Here is a 24,012-nt window from a genome sequence, read left to right on the forward strand (position 1 = left end):
TTAGTTGTAGTTTTAGACAGTCCTACCACCCACCAATCCACGGATGTTAACAAAGGATTCAGAGGAGTCATAATTGGCAACAATGTCCTTTTATAAGGAGGAATGTGTTTTTTTTCTGTCCCTTTCCCCTTCCTCCCACCTTTAAAAGTATTTTGTACTCTGACTTTTTCAAATGTACTTTATTCATTTTAGCATCTATCTTTATTTCTTGTAGTAATTATTATGCTAATATTGTACATGCCACATAAAGTTAAAAAAATAGTCTAATAAATGTGGTTAAATGAATCTTATACTTTTAGATAAGAAGTCCTTGGACTAGAAACCTTATTTTCTGTTCCACTTTGTTTTTTCTTGTAGGTTTTATGGCAGCTTGACATATTCCGGCGGAGTTTAAGAGGTCTAACTGGACATATCTGTCAGGGAGATGCTTGCATATTTTGTGCTTTAAAGGTAAATACTGAATATTTCAAATGGAAGTTAAATCAAACTGTACTTCCAGTTTTTCTATCTATTTCATGAAATGAGAAGACTAATTTTCATTGGAATAAAGTAGTATTTTTCAGACACTAACCATTGGTACACGTGTTCAGTCTGCTGTGGAGAGAGACCTTACTAATGAGGAGTTGATCTCTAGATGTATGTAAATTGCAGCCAATGTTTCAAAATTTTGTTCACATCTATGTAGCAGAGGCACATACATTTATATTTTAAAAAAAACTTGAATTCCAACTTTTGTCCCTTGTATAGATGACTTTAACTGTTTGAAAGTTAATAATTAGCATGATACAGTTTGCAGTCTTGGAATCTTGTGTTTTACATGTGTTGACCATATCTTATCAAAAGGTAACCCTGTTTTATAAGTTCTAAGACTTTTGTAATTGAATAATTGACTTTAAGTGTATTTGGGTTATCGTAGTTACTGGATAATTAAAATAAAGCTCATAAGTGCTGCATGTTTGTACATCAGCATCAAGTCTGCATATTTCAACTATTGTCTGACACATTTACATCTAAAACTGCATCAATTTCCTTGAAGTTCATAAACAAATGTTCTGTTCTAGTCCATGTTTTTATCCTGCCTTTTTTATTGTAGTATTTGATTGCCTATGTTTAACATCGGGGGAAATATCTGTAAATGTGAAATAACCAAATAAGTAAGATTAAGGGGGTAAGGAGAAACCTCACACACTTTGCTTGGATTTTTATTCCTTTGTGTGTTCTTGGCTAACTGAAATTCCACAGTAAACAATCTTTGAGATTCTAATATGATCATGTGGAATGGGTAGTGATATGTAGAATTTAAGAGTAGCTGATACAACATGGAATATGGGGAAAAATACGTTCAATGAAGAGATTCTCTTGTGCCTGTGGTACATTTACTTTGTATGTAAGTAGAGCCCTGCTTTTTGGGAGGACAACTATCTGTTGTACTGCCTGAATTTGTGGTCCGAGGTATGTGTACAGCACACAGATAAGGAGCAGAACAGCTTGGTTGTCAGCTGCATTTCCTTTGGGCTGTGTGGGTTTCAAAGTGCCTCTGAATGGTGCAAGTGAAGACTGAATGAAAGGGAGTTGAAAGAAAATCAGATGACAAGATTTGGATTTTGAGGTGTAGAGAGTGATTAAAATAAAATAAAACAAAATGGAAGGGGTAAAAATAAGAGACTAGGAAGAACACACTTTGTCCTACATGTCGGGGTTTGGGGAGAAATTCCCAAAGGTTTTCTGTATTTCTTCTGTTCAGAATTTTTTCCCCTCAGAATTTATTCAACTGTTCTTCTGTAAAGCCTTGTAGGCTTGAAGGCAGACCTAAAAATCTTTGTTTTGGTTCATGAATGTGAATATCTATACAACCCTGCCTACTGCTTGTGTTTTTTTGGAGGTGGCAAGGCATTTAAATTATTAAAAATCCTGTTCTCGTACAGGATCTCAAGATTCTTAAGTTTAATACTCTGATGGATCCAAAAACTGAACCAGCAGGCAGAGGAGAGAGGTGGCACATGATAAATATTTACATATCAAAGTTAACTGAATGTTGTTTGATTTTATAAATGTTAACCTCCATTTTATGGAGGCCTTGCTTGTCATTTTTATCAAAGTAATAACATTGTAACTGGTGTTTTGGGGGGGCAGGGGAGACATTAGATATTGTACTGCCATTTTGATATTAACTGGAATATGGTTTGTAACATCACCTTTTTTCATGAACATCCGAGACTAGCTTAACTGTTGTATCTGAAGATCTGTTGGACAGAGCACCCATAGTCACTGTGGACTCCAAAGAAGTGGAGAATTTAGACTTGATGTGACTTTCCTTATAAGACTAAGAATTTGAAACCTAAAAGTAATTCCTGGGAATGGACTTCACCTACCACCTTAGTTTTTGCCTGTTTAATGTCCCAAAAATTATTTCAACTGCTTAACTTCATGTCCCCTCAATTTTTTAGCTTTGAATAATTAGACCAGTGCATACAAATACCTCTGCTGGGCTAAAGTTATTTAGTCTTTATGTAACCTTCAATAAGTCTGTTCCATAGTTATTTCAAACACGCACTCACAGTATACTTAACTCTCTAGCATCAGCTGACCCAGCTTCTTATAACCATCACTGGTTCTGCAGTTAACTGACTTAATTATAGTATTTTTCAGTATCCCTATACAAACTTCTCGTTAAAAAAACAAAACAAATTGGGTGCTGATCGTAGCCATCCCTAATGGGGGAAGTGTGTAATTTCTAAACAAGTGTTTTGCATATTTCTTTACCATTTTAGAGAGAGGTGTATCTTTATAATCTACCTGTTTTACATTACTTTTACAAAATCAGTGATTCATTAAATAATGCTCAGGTTACTCTAACATTTCATCCATGTGGATTGCACACCAGCTGTAAAGCTAAACTGATAGATAATGCCTGGCTTGCTGACTATTTTAGTGACCAAGATATAAAGTAAGCTTACAAATATGGACAATATAAAAGCCTTGAATAAGTATTAATCACAGTTCTATACATTTTCATGATTTTAATAGGCCAAGTGTAAAATCTGCTTGCCTGCTCCATCATGATATGGCTCAGCTTAGAGTAAAGTGTATAATATCCTCTCAGCAAAAACACAGAAATGAGATTGATTTGGAAGGAAATGATGGATTAATTTCAAAACGTACAATTACTACATTGTATGTTTTTATATCCATTTAATATTGGCTAGGTAAAGAAAGCTAATGGGATTTTTTACTTCAACAGAATTTTGTATTAAATGCAGTGGCATAATTTCCTTTCAGAAGTAACATTTATTTATGAATTGTTGGCCTGTTCTGATATAATATGAAAAAGAAATGTCAGTGAAGTTATCAATCATTTCACTTACTTCCAGACAATATTTGCACAGTTTCAACACAGTCGAGAAAAGGCACTGCCATCAGATAATATGAGGCATGCCTTGGCTGAAAGCTTTAAAGATGAACAGCGTTTTCAGCTTGGCTTAATGGATGATGCAGCAGAATGCTTTGTGAGTATTTACAATGGTGTTAATTTGTTTCTTATTAAGAGTTTTTCTTGGGGTTTTTGTGTTTTGTTTTGGTATGTTGCCAAATTGGCTCCTTGCATTAAAATCTGACTGTTTACTCTTGCAGAGTAGTGGAATAAGTCCTGAAGGATTTATTGTATTTATTTATTAAGGCCTTTTGTATAACACAGTGTTTGATTATTTTTACCAAGTGGATATTATGCATTTACCAATGATTTTTCTCTGCTCCAGTTGAAAGTACCATCTTATACAAAAATTTTCAAAATAAGCTGTTCAGTACAGAGAGAGCATTGAACCCAGTCAGCAATTCTAAGACTTGAACTGTGCTCTTCAGATTACCCAATTGGCTTGCCATTTTAATGTAAAGTATACAGTAATTCTTGATCAATGAGATGTGCTTAACACAGTGAAAGAAACTCACATTTTCATTAGATTAAATAAGTGTGACATAGCCATTTCTGTTTGTATTTCATGTACTAAAACATAGCTCACACATCTAAGACATATTTCACTGGCCATGTAGGCCTAGTCAGTTGCCTGGTGTTTAGCTCATTTAATGTGAGGGTTGTCCACAAAAGATAATTACTTTAAATATTACATAACATGAAATGGTGCCTGCTGATCATAGATTTGAGGTATGAGGTTATATATCTGTCTTAAGATTTGCCTACATGAGCATTTATCTGAAATCTTCCTATTGTTTAGCACCAGAGTGGTACTAGAACCAATGGTGGGAATGCTAATGTAGACAAAGATAGACTTTTTTTACCATGGTGTCATCTAAAGCTGCTCATTGCATTGGTGGGAGATCCCTGAAAAAATGTAAATGTAGTGATAGTCTTAAATTTTCATACAGATCCTGTCATCCCTGATGGGGCACACTATTGTACCAGTAGCTTCAAATAGTTTCTAATGGCTTGTAGACTCAATGAATGAATTGTATCTTTATTGTATTTCAACTCACGTTTTCCATGCACAAATTTGGGAATGGCTGACGCACTTTCTCTCCTTTTTTGTTTTTTGTAAATTGATCTAGGTTGTAAGCTCCTTAGTGAAAATAAATCACCTTGGGTCCATGTATTGGTACATGACTGTTAAGTAAACATTCATCTGTCCCAATATGGTTAAGATTTTCAGAGCAGCTTTATAATAAATAACTGCTTGCTTCATTTAAGTTATTACTACTCTCCTTCATGTTTCATAATGAAACTGATGGTACAAGACATTTTGAAACAACGTGAGCCAAGTTCTTTACTGGTGTAAATTGGCACATCTCCATTGAATTCTGAGGACTTGGCCCTGTTTCTCATACTCTGAAAAGCAAGGAAAAGATTGCTTAGAAAAACTTTCTTGTATGTAATGCACTGATTTGATACCTGATTGCATGGAAGTGATCTAATAACTAATTACAGTAATTGGTTGCTGAGGTGCTGTTTGTATCGATTAACAAGATTGATATCAAGCTTAATAGTATTTCATTTTGATTCATGTTATAGCCTACTATAATTAGATTAATTTTCTGCAAGGAGCACTCCCAGTCTGCAACTGGGCCACTGTTCCTCTTGATTCTTCTAGCTTGATTAGCTCCAACCCTTAGCTGTTAGACAACTTGTGCCTTCCTAGCACTGACCTTTCTTTCTGCAGTTTGTGGTGTATCCTCAGTTTCTGGATCAGGGTGGGCAAACTTTTTGGCCCAAGGGCCATATCCAAGTGTGAAACTGTATGGAGGGCCTCCGCAGCCTGGCCCCAACCCCTATCCGCCCTCTCCCACTTCCTGCCCCCCAAATGCACCCCCTCAGAACCCGTGACCCATCCAACCCCTCCCCCCCTCCCCGACTGTGCCCCCAGGACTCCCATGCCTATCCAACCCCCCCTTCTCCCCGTCCCCTGACTGGCCCCTGGGACCTCCTGCCTCTTATCTACCCCCCCCACCCCGCCACCTTACCATATTGCTCAGAGCGGTAGAACTGACTTAATGGAAAGCCTGGGAGGTGAGTGGGAGGGCGCAAGCTGCGCTGCTCACATGGCAGCGTGGCTGTGGAGGAGGGGGAACAGCAGGGGAGGGACCGGGGGCTGGCTAGCCTCCCTGGCCTGGAGCTCAAGGGCCAGGCAGGACAGTCCAATGGACCGGATATGGCCCTTGGACCGTAGCTTGCCCACCTCTGTTCTAGATACTTTGCAGCTGATTAGCTGTTCCGCCTTACTGGAAGAGAGCATCACTATGAAGCAACAACACTTTTCAGCAAGGCATACCTGATATTAAAACATCTGTGGTTGAGGCCTGGTGGTGTTTGTTACCTGCTATGTGGGATCTTCACCCTGCCATGAGAAGCCAGGGAAACCCCAAGAAACATGATCCTGTCCCTTTGAATGCATGGCCTCGTCCAACATGGGAGGAGCTAGAACTGAGGCAGAGACCTGGAGAAGTGTGTAGTGGGATCAGAGTAGCCTCACATCATATTTTTTCCCTCTTTTACTCTGTTTACAGGATGGAGGGGAGAGCTCTGTATTTTCCTCTGCTTGAAGTGTCTGCATCACAGGGTATCATTTAAGTCTCCTCCCCCCATCCCTCCCCACCCCTCCACCCCCCGCCGAGAACTGTTAGGAGCGGTCATCATCCTGAGGGAAGAGCTACCAAGGGGCTTTGTACTGCCTGTCAGGTATTCCCATCTTTACTCAGATGGAGGGCAGTTCATTCAAGGACTTTGAGACAGTGGATGGAGACGGTGAATGTTTTCTTGAAGAAAAGTCCCTTCCCTGATTCAAGAGCAAAGAAGGGGGTTGAGGTTGAAGACCTGGAAACGCTCTCTGGAAGAGTTGAAAGTCTAGTGTTTTGGCTTCCTCCTTGCTCAAATTAATATTGCTGGCAGAAGAACTCTGGTTCTGAACATAGGTAGGAGCTCTGTGGCACATTCATATTGAGAACTGGCCTCTGGAACTGAAGAAATCTGCTTCTTTCTCCTTCCCTCACCAGGCTCTTTCTGGTCCCTGTTGACTTCCCAAGAGATCCTGTTACAAGTTTCTCTTCCAAAGATCCAAACAAAGGCTCCCAGAAACAAAAAGTAGGACAGTAGAGTGTGCCAAGCTAGATGATGATGGTGTTAAATCTCCCCTTTCCTATCTTGGGTGGCAGGTGTGAATTCTTCCAGCAGCACTGGTACACCTCCAAGAGACACTGGGTTCTCTGTGTGGTATGATCAGGAAACTTTGTGGACTTGGCTTCCCTCCTAAAAACTTGCAAATTAATCTATTCACCCATCTCCCTTCTGCCCAGAAAAGACTGAGGCTGTAGGCCAGGCTTTGTACCCGTACCCTGTACATGAAAATAGTAGTGCAAGTCCAGGAGCAGAAACACTTTTTGTGCTCAGACACTATGGTGACCGTGGAGGGGGGAAACCTTACTGGAACCACATAGAAACGTACTCTGCTGTTCATGGTATTGAAGCTGTCCAGAGGGTTCTGAGCTTAGTTTTTAGATCTGACATGGATTAACACCTTTCTTTCTCACAAAACTATCTGGACTGTCATAGCAGTGGTGGAGACAAAAAACTTCTTTACATTCATAGACATCAGCTATCATCTGTCATTGCATCTCTGTTCCATCTTTGTATTTCTCACTGGTCCATGATGATTATGCCATTGAGCCTTGCTTCAACTACTGAGTAGGTGACAATGGTTTAAACGCAGACTCGCCAAACTGGTGAACTACACTAGTGGGGGATTGCTTTCATTTCTCTGGAGTCAATTGGAAATTCTTGGGATAGAGAAGACAAAGGCAGTTGGCTCAAGGGATTATAAAGAGGATGGTGATCAGTTGTTTTCCACGTCCATTGAAGGTAGGACAAGAAGTCGTGGGCTTAATCTGCAGCAGGGGAGATTTAGATTAGCTATTAGGAAAAGTTCTTCTAACTACGGTATAAGGTTAGTTAAGCTCTGGAATAGGCTTCCAAGGATGGAGATGGAGTCCCCATTGTTCGAAGCTTTTAAAAACAAGTTGGACAAACACCAATCAGGGTGGTCTAGGTTTACTTGGTCCTTGTCACAGCTGACTTGATGATTTCTCAAGGTCCCTTCCAGTCCTACATTTCTATGATTGTGGGATACTTTTGGTGGACTTCTGGAACCCCAGTCGAGGGGGCTTCATCTACATTGCATAGCGACAGAGCTCGAATCCTGGATCCTGGCTTGACTCTGGCTCAGACCCACCACCTCTGCAGGGCCCTATGACTCTTGAGCTGAGTCTGAGCAATTTGTTGTAGATAGGCTTGAGACCAAAGCTCCATTCTGAGTTTGAGCCCGGGCTTATGTTGCAGTGTAGGCATACCCTTAAGGTACTTCTTGCAGAAAGGAGAACTTTGGTCCTAGCCTATAAATTGACTTTTTACAAAGGAGACCAAAGTCTGGAAGGCCACTCAGGTAACACTAATTTTTATTTTGCAGTTCTGTTTTCTTAATGCTAGAAACTTTGACTGATTGGGTGTAGGCTGTCATGAACCAGGATAGTGATCAATGCAAATTGCCTGCCAACAGTTAGGAGGTAAATTTGCTGGAGCTAACAGGAGCAGTGGCTGGAATAACACACTACTGGTAATGTTCACAGAAAGTGAATTGATAAGAGATTAAAAACCCAGCTTTTTACAATGTTATCATTTCATTTAGGAAAATATACTTGAGAGAATTCATTTCCACATCGTGCCAAGCTGTGAAACAGACATGTGCACTTCTAAATCCTGCATCACTCATCAGAAGTTTGCTATGACACTATATGAACAGGTAAGATCTTTGTGTTACAACTTTATCTGTTTTATTTCCAATTATATGAATTTGTGAAAATAAAAACATCCTGTTTACTTGTAGTGTGTATGCAGAAGTTGTGGGGCATCATCAGATCCCTTGCCTTTTACAGAATTTGTGCGCTACATTTCTACAACAGCCCTGTGGTAAGTTCCTTTTCTCCTCATTCCCGTCCAACTCCTCCCTCCCCCGCAAAATGCAAAATCCCATGCAAATTAGTCCTATAAATGTTCATATTTTGTACGTTTTTTTCTTTGCTGAAATTGACACATGATTGATGATCCAAAAAATAAAATTTAGATAGTAAATTAGAGGGGGGAGACGACTTGATTGAGGTATTCAGAATCAAGGATATGGTACAAAACTAGCTTTCCCTTCTGTTTAACCTGTCACTGAACAAGGAAGTGCTCTAAATTGACTGCTCTTTAATTTGAAGTAATAAAAAAAATACTTCATGCAGTGCTTATTTCACCTGTGTCATTGACTGCTGCAGGAGGATCAAACACCTACGGGAGCTAGCCTTCTGAGAAGGATGGAAAATTTATGGTCACTAAAATAGGAGTAGTAATGCAAAAAATCCCTCTCCCCTACTGCCCACTACTGTATCTCTTTCAGATTCCTTATTTATATTTGTATAAACACTTGGAACAGCAGACAAGCTGGTCTACTACTGGCAGTAATTTGGATATACTCTGGAGTAAAAGGCAGGAAAGTGGCTTGAGAGAAATATGTTTCAGTAGTTGAGGAGTGAGATGAGCAGTGACCACACAAGGTTTTAGTTGTGATAATGGAGAGGAAATTATGGATTTTTGAGAAGCTGTAGATTAGAAAAGTAACAGGATTTAGTAGTGTGAAAGAAAAGAGTGAAAAATGATAAGGTTCTGAGCCCAGGTGACAAGAAAGATGGTGGAATCTTAAGTTAAATTGTGATTTATTTTTTTTATGGTTTGCATGCCAATTCAAATGCTTGTCTTAAATTTTCTCATATTAGAAAAACTCTTGAATGTTCCTAAAATAGTTAAAGGTGACATGCAAAGGATTCTTAATTTTTGTTGTTGCTTTCCTTGAGGTATGAGAGCTTTTTTTTATCTAATGTCATCAGGTCTGGTCTCCTCTGGTTTTGCAGGAGTATCTCCAGTGTGTCTGTGTGTTTTGTGAACTTTGTGCGTTACCTGGAAGTGGAGCTGTTTTGATTTTTAAATAGAGAGGGTCGTCTTGAGGTTTTTGTAATATAAGAGATCCCTCCACAAACACTGGAAATAAACTCTTCAGGCCTTCTTTATATATCCATAAAACAGCACAGAGAAGGGCACATTTTTTTAAAATGTTCTCTTGGTGTACTGGGAACTCTTGTATGGAAGTGAGATGAAAACTGATGGGCAAACTCTCTGCCTGACGGACATTATCTTCCTTTCATGGTTTTTGAAGGCATCCTTCAAAAAGTGGAAGTTAAATCCTAGTGAGAAAAATAGAAAGAAGCGCAAACTCTCTGGCAAATGAAGAGTAAAACTATAACCAGGAAGGCCAAAAAAGAATTTGAAGAATGGGTAGCCAAAGACGCAAAGTAATCTCAAAACATTTTTTTGAGTACATCAGAAGCAGGAAGCCTGCTAAACAACCAGTGGGGCCACTGGATGATCAAAGGAGCACTCAAGGACGATAAGGGCATTGCAGAGAAAGTAAATGAATTCTTTGCATCGGTCTTCACGGTTGAGGATGTGAGGGAGAGTCACAAATCTGAGCCATTCTTTTTTGGTGACACAACTGAGGAACTCTCCCAGATTGAGGTGTCATTAGATGAGATTTTGGAACAAATTGATAAACTAATCAGTAATAAGTCACAAGGACCAGATGGTATGCACGCAAGAGATCTGAAGGAACTCAAATGTGAAATTGTAGGACTACTAACTGTAGTTGGTAGCCTATCATTTAAATCAGCTTCTGTACCAAATGACTGGAGGATAGCTTACGTGACACCAATTTTTATAAAGGGCTCCAGAGGTGAGCCCAGCAATTACAGGCCGGTAAGCCTGACTTAAGTACCAGGCAAATGGTTGAAACTATAATAAAGAACAAAATTGTCAGACACATAGATGAACATAATTTGTTGGGGAAGAGTTAACATGGTTTTTGTAAAGGGAACTCGTGCCTCACCAGTCTACTAGAATTCTTTGAGGGGGTCAACAAGCATGTGGACAAGGGGGACCCAGAGGATATAGTGTATTTAGATTTTCAGAAAGCCTTTGACAAAGTCCCTCACCAAAGGCTCTTAAGCAAAGTAAGCAGTCATGGGATAAGAGGGAACATCCTCTTATGGATTGGTAACTGGTTAAAAGATAGGAAACAAAGGATTAGAAATAAACGGTCAGTTTTCAGAATGGAGAGAGGTAAATAGTGGTGTCCCCACAGTGGCAATCAAAAAAGCTAACACAGAATGTTGGGAGTCATAAAGATAGATAATAAGACAGAAAATATATTGCCTCTATATAAATTCATCTTTAGTATTGCGTGCAGATGTGGTCGCCCCATCTCAAAGATATATTGGAATTGGAAAAGGTTCGGAAAAGGGCAACAAAAATGATTAGGGGTATGGAATGGCTGCCATATGAGGCGAGATTAATAAGACTGGGACTTTTCAGCTTGGATAGATATGATAGAGGTCTAAAAAAATCATGACCGGTGTGGAAAAAGTAAATAAGGAAGTGTTATTTACTCCTCATAAAACAAAAACTAGGGGTCACCAAATGAAATTTAATAGGCAACAGTTTAAAACAAACAAAAAAGTATTTTTTCACACAACACAGTCAATCTGTGGAACTCCTTGCCAGAGGATGTTGTGAAGGCCAAGCCTATAACAGGGTTCAAAAAAGAACTAGATAAATTCATGGAGGATAGGTCCACCAATGGCTTATTAGCCAGGATGGGCAGGGATGGTGTCCCTAGCCTCTGTTTGCCAGAAGCTGGGAATGAGCGACAGGGTATGGATTACTTGATGATTACCTGTTCTGTTCATTCCCTCTGAAGCACCTGGCATTGGCCACTGTCAGATGACATTTGGTCTGCCCCAGTTTTTCTATTCCTATGGTTGAAAACAATTACTATACATTAGAGTTAACCTCTGAGTCACCTTTTGCTTCTATCAATTGTAAACTTTTTCAGGCTGATTATTTCAGTAAGAGGTTAAAGTTAACTTATTCCATACAAAAATTCTGCTGTTCAGCAGACTCTTTAATAAGATCAACTAATTTTATGGCATAGTTCCTAGTGGACTATCCTCTCACTTGAAACATAATCAGGTCAGATTTGAGACGCATTGCAGTGCAACGGTAGGGAAACTTGCTTGTCTACAGTCCACATTATAATCCTCCTATCTTGATGGAGGGCTTCGGGGCTGATAATCTACAATTTCAGGAGAAATAAATTCACTAAAGAAAAAATACTGGCAAATATCATTAAGAAAGAAGGGCAATCTTGCATTAATTCTTAGGTATACGTTGCTACGCTAAATTTTTGAAGCATTACTGAGGTAGCTTAAATCTGTTTACTGTTAAGGTGAATGATTTTCTAATGAAATGTGTTTATTTCATGTTTACAGCAATGAAGTTGACAGAATGATTGAAAAGCATGAGCGTCTCAAGCCAGAAATGTTTGCAGAATTGCTACAGGCAGCAAATACTACTGATGACTTCAGGAAGTGCCCTGTAAGTAGACAGAATAAACAATTATTACATTTCTGTGGTTTAGACATAGGAAATAATTTCCTAGGATTCAGATTCAGTAATATTTTGGACTGCATTTGAGTGCAGCTCAACTTTAAACATGCAAACACTTGCATCTACTCTTTGAGCAACAGTTTGTCAGTACTTACCTATGCATGCAGCTATCATCTATGTATGAGGGTTTGCACATACAAAGTTGTGGACACACAAATGGCCATTGTGAAAATGAGGTACTTAAGTCCATGTTTTGTTAGTTGAAACTCTTCACTTACTAACATATCACTTATGATGAACTTGATGAACCTGAATGCTAAATGCAGTTTCCTTTAGTCTAGTTTTTGGTAGTGATATGGCTTGATAAAACAGACTGTCTTCAATTTGGTTCATCTCAAGTCTCCTTTTTCTTTCTTGTGCCTGCCTTCCTCTCACTCTGTGTCTCTCTCATATAATTGTCTGCCTCTGTGTTCTAGTACTGTGTTTTAGGGCCATAGAGAAATATTCCAGAAAAACAGTGATCAAAGAGAAGAAAATAATGAAGTCAGTGTCCTCCATCTCATAAGTTTGCCATAAGCGGTGGGGGGAATGAAGCCTAGCTGACAATGAAGATGACATGATCAGGATGTGTGTCCAATATTTTATACCAGTATGAGATTACATGTCTTCATGGTTGCTATTGACAATTTAGAGGTAATAAATTTAAACTTGAGGCTAGGAAAGAAGTGAGGAACTTTTTTTATTTTTACTCCGGTCATCCAATAACTTTCTCATTTTCTAAGTTGTTGGCATGTTCACTCTTTTTTGTGTCTTTTTTTTTTTTTCTTCCAGAGTAACTGTGGTCAAAAAATAAAAATCCGTCGTGTTCTCATGAACTGCCCTGAGATTGTGACAATCGGTTTAGTCTGGGATTCGGAACATTCTGACCTCACAGAAGATGTCATGCGGAATCTGGCAACACAACTTTATCTTCCTGGGGTATCTGAATTAAAACTAATCTATCTTGTTTTTAAAATTTCAGTCCCAACAGCTGATGCATCATGCTCATGCCTTTCCTCATATCTTTTTTTTTTCCTCTTAAAATAAGTTTATATATACCTAACTTTGGAATTACAATTAACATTTACAAAATAGATCAGGGAGTATATTTTGTGTGAACTAATACTATATTAATCTTCACAACACATCTGTGGTAAAGTGATGATAACCCCATTTGATGGTTGGGAAACTGAAGCATCGAGAGTAATGGCAAAATTGTCAAGTGTCTGCTAACTTGAGATGGCTAGGGCCTGATTTTCAGACTTCATAGCATTTTTATAGTGTTTTATATGTTCAAGAAACAGGTCTAATCGACATTGAGTACCCAGAAAATGAATACCTAGTGAGTGGCCACTTGAGGGAAAACTTGGTTTAAGTGATTCCAAAGTATCAGTTCTCTACGGTGACATTCAACTGCCTTAACCATGAGACCATCCTTTCTTTTCCTGCAGTCCTCGCCTCATTCACTGTATACCTTCAAATTTCTGCAGTAAATGAAGCAAAAGTCCTAAAAACATACGTGTCCTTCATCACACAGTGGATTAGTTCTCTGAGCATCAGTCATCTTGTACAGAAAATGAGGCGGGGATACTTTAGAAGTTACATGCTCATGTAACTCCTGTCATAATGCAGATAGACACACAAGAAGACATGCATGCAACCTTGCCTTAATCTAACTTTACAACCTCAGACATGCTTTTTCTTTAATCTATACATAATCATTTTTACAGCTGTTCTATAGGGTTACAGATGAACAGGCCAAAAATAGTGAACTTTTTCTTGTGGGGATGATTTGCTACACGAGTCGACATTACTGTGCCTTTGCCTTTCATACCAAGAGTTGCAAGTGGGTGCTGTTCGATGATGCAAATGTGAAAGAGGTAGGCTTTGTATTATTGCTGCGAGATTTAATGACCTTCATTTTTTTTAATGGTACGTTGTGCCCCAAATATTTTTTCTGCATTAAAACATAACTTATTCTTTTGACACCAGACTTAAAATGCAAACAAATGTCCTCATTTTCATGAAAAGTAGTTTGACAAGTCAGTTTTAAGTATTTAAAAAAAAAATGAATGCACAACTTCACTGTTCTTGAAATGTGCAATAATCGGATAGTAGATGTTAGTGCAATTTTTCTTAAAAATATAGGTTTAATAAATAATGAATATGATAAACTCTGGCTGGTATCTGTAATGTGTTGATGTTTACTATGCTAACTCATATGCAAATGTTTGCTATTCTGCCCTAACTTGCATAAATTTAAAATGAATAGTACAGCTGCAGTTGTGCTGTGTTTTCAGGATCAGACATTCAATTCATGTAACATGTCTGGTTTATAAAGGTATACTTAAACCCAAATTTCAGTATCAGTTAGTTTTATATTTGCAAAAATATGGGCATTTTCTTATTAGGTTGGAACAAAATGGAAAGATGTGGTCTCCAAGTGCATTCGATGCCACTTTCAGCCCTTGCTGCTATTTTTTGCTAACCCAGATGGTACAGCTGTATCGACAGAAGATGCTCCTAAGCATATCATTCACTGGTCTCATTACAAAGCAGCTGCAGGACATGGAGATGACTTGGGTAATAAAAGTTTTGACTAATACCATTTTTTATAAAATATGACCAATATCTGGGGGTAATTGATTAGTTATCTTGATCTTAAGTGCTTTTATCAATAATTATCTAAATGTCCTGATAGCATTTGATGTGTGTGTATACTTAACATTAGAACATCAAAAATAATGGTTTGTTGCAAATGTAAAAATGTGGATTGAGACACAGTTAAAGGATTCCTAACTAGAAACATTCTTTAACTGTAAAAACACACATGGCTAAAAAACTAAAATTACACAGTGGAAGAATATGGTAAATCTTACTTCTCTAAGTTGGTACAGTCAACCTGCAGAACTCTTTGCTGGAGGATGTTGTGAAGGCCAAGACTATAGTGGGGTTTAAAAAAGAACTAGATAATCTCATGGAGGATAGGTCCATCAAGGGCTATTAGCCAGGATGGGCAGGGATATAAAATCATGCTCTGAAGTGTCCCTAGCCTCTGTATGGCAGAAGCTGGGAATGAGCGACAGGGGATGGATCACTTGATTACCTGTTCTGTTCATTCCCTCTGAAGCACCTGGCATTGGCCACTGTTGGAAGACAGGATACTGGTCTAGCTGGACTATTGGTCTGACCCAGTATGGCTGTTCTTATGGTCTTATGTTGATCTAAGTGATCTTACTTAACCAAGAAAGAGAGAACTTTGATTTTTTTTCTATTGTGTGGGGTTCTGTTTTGTTAGTGACTAAAGAGTATAACTAATATTTGTTTGGTAAATAGTATTTAATATGTAGTGATGGCATGTTTTGTCTGCATGAGAGTAGATAGGTGTATTTGTATTGGTTTTTTTGATACCCCCAAAATAATAAAAAACTGAAAAAAATGTTTTGAGGAAAAACTGTGAGCAAGTGGTAACAGTTCAGAACCTTGAAGCCTTGAGGTTGCAGGAAGCATCTTATTTAGGGATTCATTATGGAAGGCCAGTGTAGTCTCGGTGCCTGGTCAGAATCTAGCCCTTCGACTCTGTAGTGTTTGGCTGTTGTTTTCTAGTAGTCCTATCTGTGTTATAAAATTTGAAAGTGATGACGAAAGGAAAATTGAATTTGGCCTGTTCCCATTCACTTTGTGCACTGTTGCCTGATGGAGACCATCTCAAGGAAGAAAATCAGAATTGAATGCCATCCCCACATTTATTTTGGCAAATTGCATAATATGGAGCATATTACAAAAATCTTCTTGTATGCCACAAACTATTAAGTAAACTATTAAGTAAAACTTAAAGTAATCCAAAACTATACTTTCTAATTCTTGAAATTAAAAATAAATGTGGCGAAGGTCTAAATGAGCAAAAATTTCATTTCTGAAGATGAATGATGTTTAATGTTATAGGATTTGAGAAGTCATCCGTTCCAAAGTCAGATCTCACAAAAGAGGATGGATTTGGAGAATGTGCTAGTCAGAAGGGCATTAAAAAATTTCAGACAGACAATTCAGCATTCAGTAGAAGCTCTATTCAAGCAAGTGGTGGTAGGGGGCCAGGTAAGTACCTTCTTAAATATGTAATTTTGTAACTTTTTTCACAGCATTGTTACTTTAGATACATTTTCTTAAGCTGCAAAGCTTGTTCTGAAATAGTTCCATCATTGGTACTGAACTTTCAGTCCACCTACCATGAGGAATGATTAAATGACGTGAAAAACTATATTTGAACTTAACCACTATATGACTATGCATACACATAACTCTCCACTGCCCTCCTGCTCTAATAAAAATCCACTATTGTAATAATATTGGGCTATAGTTATTTAATGTAATGCGTTGCTTTTTAATTGATCTTTCCTTGACTTATGTTTGGAAAGCATAAGTAGCAATAGTCACTTCCTTTTTATGGTGGGTTTCTACTATATTTGTTAAAACATCAGTCCATTTTTGTGTAAATCAGATTTTCAAGTTAGGAGTATTTTGTCATTTGTCTTATCAGGATATCACAGTTGAGTGATGCTGATGCAGGAAGGGCATAGCTTGCCCTCACTTCCACACCCCCACCCGCTTTCATTGGGTTGCCAGCGTGGTTTATACCTTTAAAGACCAGTAAGAGAGAAGGAGTGAAGGACCTAACCAAGAAAAACTGGTTCTGCTTAATTAAGAGATTTTTCTTTTCTCTGTTAATTACCCCTCCTATCTCCCAGTGTCTAGATGTTAGCTAAAATTACTTTCTTCTTACAATTTGAAATCAGACTCGATGACTAAAGTACTCTTTTCTTTCATTGTAAATTTTAAAAATGTTAAACTTGCTATTAACTCACTTGGAACCCATGGTGACCCAAAAATGGACACTGCTCACTGACTGGGAAACATCAATTTAAATAAAACAGATTACAGATTATTTACTTGAAATTCCACTATATTCTCAAAAACAAAGCTTTGCTTTTGATGCAGTAGTAAGTATTAACTCTTTGCTTCGTTTTAGTATGAGCCCTAAAGGTTAATTTTCATTCAATTCAAATATAGTAACGCTTAACGTTGTAGTTACATTCCTCAAAAATGCAACTTAAAGCGAAACTATGTTAAGCGAATCCAATTTCCCCATAAGAATTAATGTAAATAGGCGGGGTTAGGTTCCAGGGAAATTTTTTTCACTAGACAAAGGCTATATTATTCTCTCTCTCTCTCTCTCTCTCTCTCTCTGTGTATAAAAGTTTTAAACAAACTATTTAATACTGGTACACAGCAATGATGATTCTGAAGCTTGGTTGAGGTGGTGAAGTCAGGGGGTGGGATATTTCCCAGGGGATGCCTTCCTGCTAAATGATGAACTAGCAATCAGCTGAGCCCTCAAGGGTTAACTTGTTGTTAATGAAGCCTCATACTCTACAAGGCAGCATGAATTGAGGAAGGGGAGGCAGCATGGCAGACAAAGACAGAGAGACACACTGTGTGTGTGTGTGTGTGTGTGTGTGTGTGTGTGTGTGTGTGTGTGTGTGTGTGTGTGTGTGTGAGAGAGAGAGAGAGATGCATTGCCCCTTTAAGTATGCTGACCCCACTGTAAATAGATCAGCAAGTTGAGACAGAAGCTGCTGCCAGGAAGCTACTGCCATCCTGAGCCCTGTCGTGTCTTCTCATCCCCCCCCCACCCCACTCTATGGAAATGGGGTAAATGTGGGGCAGGAGCGGGGGGAGGGGGACTCCCTGATATTAGCCCCCACCTTCCCCCCCACACAGCAGGCTGGAGGCTCCAGGGAGAGCTCCAAGGCAGGAGCAGCATAGAGGCAGTGGGGGGAGGGACAGCTGAACCTCTGGCAGTTGATAGCCTGCTGGGTCGCTGCCGCACAGGGAACTTAAGGGAGCGGGGAGCTGATGGGGGGGAGGGGGTTGCCGGTCCACCCTGGTTCCAAGCCCCCACCAGCTAGCTCCAATGGGCTGCTCTTCCTGCAAGCAGTGGACAAAGCAAGTGGCTGCCAAACGACATTATAAGGGAGCATTGCACAACTTTAAACAAGCATGTTCTCTGATCAGCAAAGTAACAATGAAACAACGTTAATCAGGACAACTTTAAGTGAGGAGTTACTGTATGTTCAATAGCTAAAATTAAACCATGATTACCTGAAGCACAGTTAGTATATATATTTTGTCAAATTTATAACTTTATATTTGTAAGGATCCCTTTAAGGTAAGTTATTATATATTATTGTATTAAACTTAATGGATTTTGCTATGTGCTGACTGTTTTTGATTTTTAAAATTTGAGGTAGATAAAAGGTGGTTATGTGGTCGGGTTTTTTTAAGTAATTCTATTAATATTAACTTGAAAGTGAAGGTATAGTAAGTGTAATTGTACACGCTTTTTGCCATGGCTATTTAGATAAGATGCAATAATGAATATTTTTGCAGTTAAGTTAGGGCACAGTGATCAGAAGGACAAATTAAAGGACATCTCCAAAGAGTGTGCCCAGAAGGCAGTTGATATGAGAAACTTTTCATCCTACCTAAGAAAAGCTGCAGATAGAGGACCAAGAAGAGACTCTGGGAGACAAAGAGGTACATTTAAAAATCAAACTTTAGAAACAAATGGCTAAAATAACATTTTTAATCTAGACAAATGGCTCTGTGCTAAATTTGCTACTTGAGCTAAAGAAAAAAAAATCCCAAGATTAAAGTCTCCACTCTTACAGATGTTTTTTAAAATTTGTGCCATTTGAGATGGTTTTTTTCCTTTATATTGTGATGGCATAGCAGGAATAAATAGCTGTCTTATCCACAACGTCAGACAGGGAAGATTTTTATGAAAAGAATGTACTTGAAGGAGAACTTAAATAGAGCTTCCTTTCTTCTTTCTTTCTTTCTTCTTTCTTCTTTCTTTCTTTTTACAAGATCTAATAGGGGAAGACCGTTCTCATTTTAAGTCCGGATCACCTCCTGCTGGAAATGGATTTACACACTACACTGATCAGCGCCTATATGGTAGCCAGGGAAGACGACCTTACAACCATGAAAGAATACCAAACCAACCCAGGCCTGCTGCCCAGGTCTTAGGATCAAATAAAAGAGACATTTTTCCTGCTAGGGAGAAAATGATGATGAGCAGGGCTAGAGCTGACAGTGCAACTGGCTATGATACAGACAGCAGCCAAGACTCTAGGGACAAAGGAAGTATCAGCAGAAGCAGAAACAGAGGTTGGAAACCTATGCGAGAGATGCTAAATGTGGACAGCATTTTCAGTGAGACTGAGAAGAAGCAGCATAGCCCACAGCATAAGGCAAATCCAAGCAGTAAACCTAAACATGAAAAGGAGCAGAACTTTAACAATTGGCCAAAAGAGAACCAAACCCAGAAAGGGTTAATGACTATATATGAAGATGAAACAAAACAGGAGACAGGAAGTCGGAGTTCCTTGGATTCAGAAGGAAAAGGAAATACTGATAAAATTAAAGGATTTACAGAGAGAAAAATCCATGCTGACAGTTGGCAGATGCAAAGGACTGAGTCTGGGTATGAAAGTAGTGATCATATCAGCAATGAATCTGCCAATCTGGATTCGCCTATTGTTGAAGGAACGAGCCCACTGGACATCAAGGGTATTAAAGAAACTCTTTCCTGCAGGTAATGCTAACAAATACTCTAAATAAGAGTCTTAACCAAGTGTGAATTGTTTTAGTGCCATGTGGTGTTTTCTGGATTGTGGGTAAAGTTAACTGTTAGAACGTTCCATCTTTTATTGTAGGAAACAGTTGTGGAAAACTAGGAAAGGTTTTAATTAAAAAACTTAGGCCCTAGAGAGTGGGGGAGGTTGTGTAGGAAACCAATGCAAAGTCAAATAAACTCTTAAACTAATTATGAATTCTGTATAATCACCATGGCCCAACGTTTTCACCATTCAAAACTCTCATTAACTCTTATATGAGACTTGGACCTATTCTGCAGCCCTTACATGTACCTTAGTGAGTAGAATTTATGAGAAGGCTGACAGACAAATCGGTGAGAATGGTGTGAAAGCACTGTTGCATGTAATCTAGAATGAAACATTTCATTTATATAGAACTTTAGGTGTACATCTTGCAGTTGAGTGGGTAAAGTGCACCAAATAAAACTGCCTCAAAGAGCTTAACACACCAGTTCAATAAATCCGAAGCACTATTAAACTTTTTGCAAACTGTAATATACTGAAACAATGAACATTAGATGATATAAAACCTTCAACAGCTTGTTTTCATGGCTCTCTAATACTGAAGACTTTGAATAGTGTGGTCTACTTGCTAGGAATCTAAATTTTCTCTTCCTCTAAACCATGGGTGTTTTTTTTTTTTTTTTTTTTTTAAAAAGCACCAAGCTCTGCCACTTAAAATGGTCCTTACTTTCCTAGCCAATGACTATTTTTGGTAGTAGAAATACTGCAGATAACTGAATTTCAGTGGCAAGTTGCTTGTACCATATTTATATGTATTTTTCTAAGCCTATGTCTACACTGTGCGCCTTACAGTGGCACAGCTTTGCTGCAACAGTAGTGCCGCTGTGAGATACGCTGTATAGCCACTCTTTGTTGGCAGGAGAGAGCTCTCCTGCCAATAAAATAAAACCACCCCCAACGAGGGGCGGTAACTTTGTCGGTGGGAAAGAGTCTCCTGCTGACAAAACACTGCCCACAACGGTGCTTTTTATTGATAAAACTTTTGTCAGTCGAAGTTTTTTCACACCCCTGACAGACAAAAGTTTTACTTTTATGACCCATTACACAAAGTAAAACTATTTCCCCATGCTTATTTTTCCCCCCTACCGTTACTCACACTTTCTTGTCAACTGTTGGAAATGGGCCATCCTGATTATCAGTACAAAAGGTTTTTTTTTTCTCCTGCTGATAACTCACCTTAACTGATCACTGTCGTTATAGTGGGTATGGCAACACCCTTTTTTTCATGGGGGGGTATGTGTGTAGGTGTGTATATATATCTTCCTACTGTATTTTCCACTGCATGCATCTGATGAAGTGGGTTTTAGCCCATGAAAGCTTATGCTCAAATAAATGTTAGACTCTAAGGTGCCACAAGTACTCCTCGTTCAGTTTTAATATTGATACAAACAAGATGTTAATGAGTAAATGCATGTCTAGACTAGGAAAATAGGTTGTGTTAAAATATGTTCATAGTGTAAACAGGTTTTATGCTTTTAAAATATACTTTATCCGGTTGTGGTCAGCGCAAGTCTCTGCTGTGTTAACCCCCAAACATTTTAGGGTTTAAACTTGTAATCCTTTGATATATTTTCAGTTGTTTGCATCTAGGTGGATGTGATGGTAAATATATGTCAAAATATAACTCTTTTGAATGAAAAATCATAAAATCCATTTCTTCTGTGTCAAGAATGACAAAAATTAAGCCATACTTATTTTAATGTTTTTTTGTGGAATAGTTTTATATAAGTGACATGGAACATTAACTTGGGCCCATATTTCATTCAAGGAAAATGACATGCAATATTTCCCTAGATTATGGTCCTATTAATTGTTCACTCCACACAATCAACCCCATTCTTCCCCTAGAGGTAAACGGATGGGTCTTACAGCATGACCTGAAAATTTCATATCCTGAAATAAGGAAGAAAGCAAATTCCAAAGCCAAGTATCCTTGTTGAAAATCTCTGCCAGAAGTAGTATTTTGAGGATGAGTTAACCAAAGTTTTTTGTGTGGCATCTGCCATGGTAAATCTATCCATTGTTTACCATAGCATAAGCACAGATCTAATCATGTAAGTCTGAAAAGTGCATAATAAAACAGTCTATAGCCCAACATAAGACCATTCTTCTCTTCACTGAGATCTCTCTTCAAAACAGACTTTTTCTTTAAAGATTTCCAAAGAAGAACATTACAATAGGTGGTAATATTCAAACAAAAATTAAGCAAATTTTCAGTTTAATTGCTTTGAGGTTTGAAGTTATCTGGTCCACAGATTGTCTGATCCATTATTTTCCCTTATATTGGTTAAAAGTCCTTTGGGGCAGAGCTGTTTTTGCCTTCTATAGCTTGTACAGCACTGAAAAGAGTTTGATTATTAGTCTGTTGAGCAATTGACAATTGTGGGAGGAAGAGTAACTCTTCTACTCTTTGTAGCTGGATGTTCATGTACTTTTACAAGATTCATCTTTGAAGCTGAATCAATAGTATGTATTATGTATAGTATGTATTATTGAAATCTTTCAGGTTGCTCAAATCAAAATGAAGTGCTATTTTTTCATTAAGGCTTACACGGGGGCAGGGGGTGGGAATGTAATTCTGGCTCTGTAACACCACATTTGATTGTATTTGACCAATTTGCTTGTTTCGGACAGTCTAACTTTGACATGGTAATGTTTTTCTGCCTTGAAGGTATTAAACTAAGTTTTAGTGCATAAGGAAGGTTCTAACTGCATGATAAAATTAAAAAAACTTTGAAGAAAATGGCAACAACATAAAATTGTGTAAATACAATGCGTCGTCCTTGTGGCACCTTAGAGACTAACGCATTTATTTGGACATAAACTTTCGTGGGCTAAAACCCCCTGGACTCCTCGTTTTTGCTGATACAGACTAACACAGCTACCACTCTATAAAATTATGTGTGTCTGTGTGCTTGTGTATGTATGTTTGTATATAATATAAAAAAAACTTTCTGGAGAGGAGGAATTGAAAAGTTAAATATTTAAAACCACCATTTTTTTGCATGTGCCCATTTGGAAATTTCATCAATATTTGGAGTTGAAAGCTTGTCCTTTCTTTAAAAGGTGTGCTTTTTCTCACTCTGGTAACTGAGAGGAAGATTTTTAAAGGCAAAATGGGAGTTGGGCACCCAACTCCCATTTATGCTTTGGAATATTTATCATTTTAAGGGGGAAATTTTCAAAACTATATCCTGCCTTTTCCCAGGCCTTCATTAAGGACAAGTTTCAAGTAATTTTTGTTCCCAACTAATGTACGTTGTCAGTCACCTTTCACGTCCAGCACATCGTATTTCAATCACTTTGAGAACCAACTATATATATTCTGCTCACCTGTAGAGTATACTGCTTAAACCGTAAGACTTGTAAATTTTGTAAGGAGAGGATTAGGTCCTAAATGTTTGTATAGCCAAATTTAATGTTTTATACTATAAAACATTAAATTTTTTGTGTACACTTACATATACGGGCAACTGTAATTGTGCACCAATATTTAAATTTTAAACTACAAGGTCTGTCTTATTTTTCAGTGACCAGAATCTGTCGATCAAATATGCTGAAAGTGTGTTGCCGTCTACCTCCCAGCAGAACAGAAATTATTCTGATGGTGAGAATTTTAACTTGCATTCTACTACGAAGTTTTCTAAAGAAACTCTAGATGTGCTATTGTCCAAAACTGCTATTTTAACAATTACTAAATTTTAATACTGTGTAAAAAGTTGAAAGGTTCCAGATAGACTTTGCACAGTTACTGGTAGTTCAAATTTTGCGGAGTTGACAACCCAATAAAAGTGAACTTCTCCTTCTCTTACTATGCCAACTGTTGCTGCTTAGTACTAGATGACCAAGTCTTAGATTTGCATTGGCAAAATGGGCAAGTTCACATGTGAAGTTAATTTGTATTTGGGTGAATCTGAACAGAATCTATATAGTACTGGGAATATGTCCCACTGGGCCACCATTTTCCCATGGAGAAATGCATTGCTTCCATTCTGTACGTATCCGATGTGTTTATAGCCTTCTCCTATCTTCATAGTGGCAAGCTGGCTCTCTTTCTCCACAATGAATACTGATACTTTGATTAATTCTTCAAATACTGTTCACCATTACTCAGTGTTCTGACTAATCTTAATAATTTGAGTTTTTCACATGACAACTTGGTAACCCTGGCTAAACTGATGCTGTTTTGGTATTTCGGTA

The 24,012-nt window shown here is 38.2% G+C and overlaps 1 protein-coding gene across 3 annotated transcripts in view; it reads left to right on the forward strand.

The window, feature by feature from the left end:
- Window positions 1-24,012, forward strand: part of USP53 (ubiquitin specific peptidase 53) — a 64,018-nt gene that overhangs the window by 22,099 nt on the left and 17,907 nt on the right. The window contains exons 3-14 of one of the 3 annotated variants that reach the window (XM_038399225.2): window positions 358-450; window positions 3,372-3,506; window positions 8,184-8,297; window positions 8,382-8,464; window positions 11,914-12,019; window positions 12,863-13,009; window positions 13,801-13,950; window positions 14,482-14,653; window positions 16,016-16,165; window positions 18,518-18,664; window positions 18,998-19,727; window positions 23,343-23,419. In XM_038399225.2, the coding sequence (XP_038255153.1) occupies window positions 358-450; window positions 3,372-3,506; window positions 8,184-8,297; window positions 8,382-8,464; window positions 11,914-12,019; window positions 12,863-13,009; window positions 13,801-13,950; window positions 14,482-14,653; window positions 16,016-16,165; window positions 18,518-18,664; window positions 18,998-19,727; window positions 23,343-23,419 (2,104 nt within the window). Of the gene's footprint in view, window positions 1-357; window positions 451-3,369; window positions 3,507-6,012; window positions 7,187-8,183; window positions 8,298-8,381; window positions 8,465-11,913; window positions 12,020-12,862; window positions 13,010-13,800; window positions 13,951-14,481; window positions 14,654-16,015; window positions 16,166-18,517; window positions 18,665-18,997; window positions 19,728-23,342; window positions 23,420-24,012 lie in introns of those variants that run through there. The other 2 variants (XM_043513427.1, XM_043513426.1) reach the window with 2 other exon arrangements.

This window comes from Dermochelys coriacea, chromosome 4 (assembly GCF_009764565.3).
Source record: "Dermochelys coriacea isolate rDerCor1 chromosome 4, rDerCor1.pri.v4, whole genome shotgun sequence".
Taxonomy (NCBI): Eukaryota; Metazoa; Chordata; order Testudines; family Dermochelyidae; genus Dermochelys; species Dermochelys coriacea.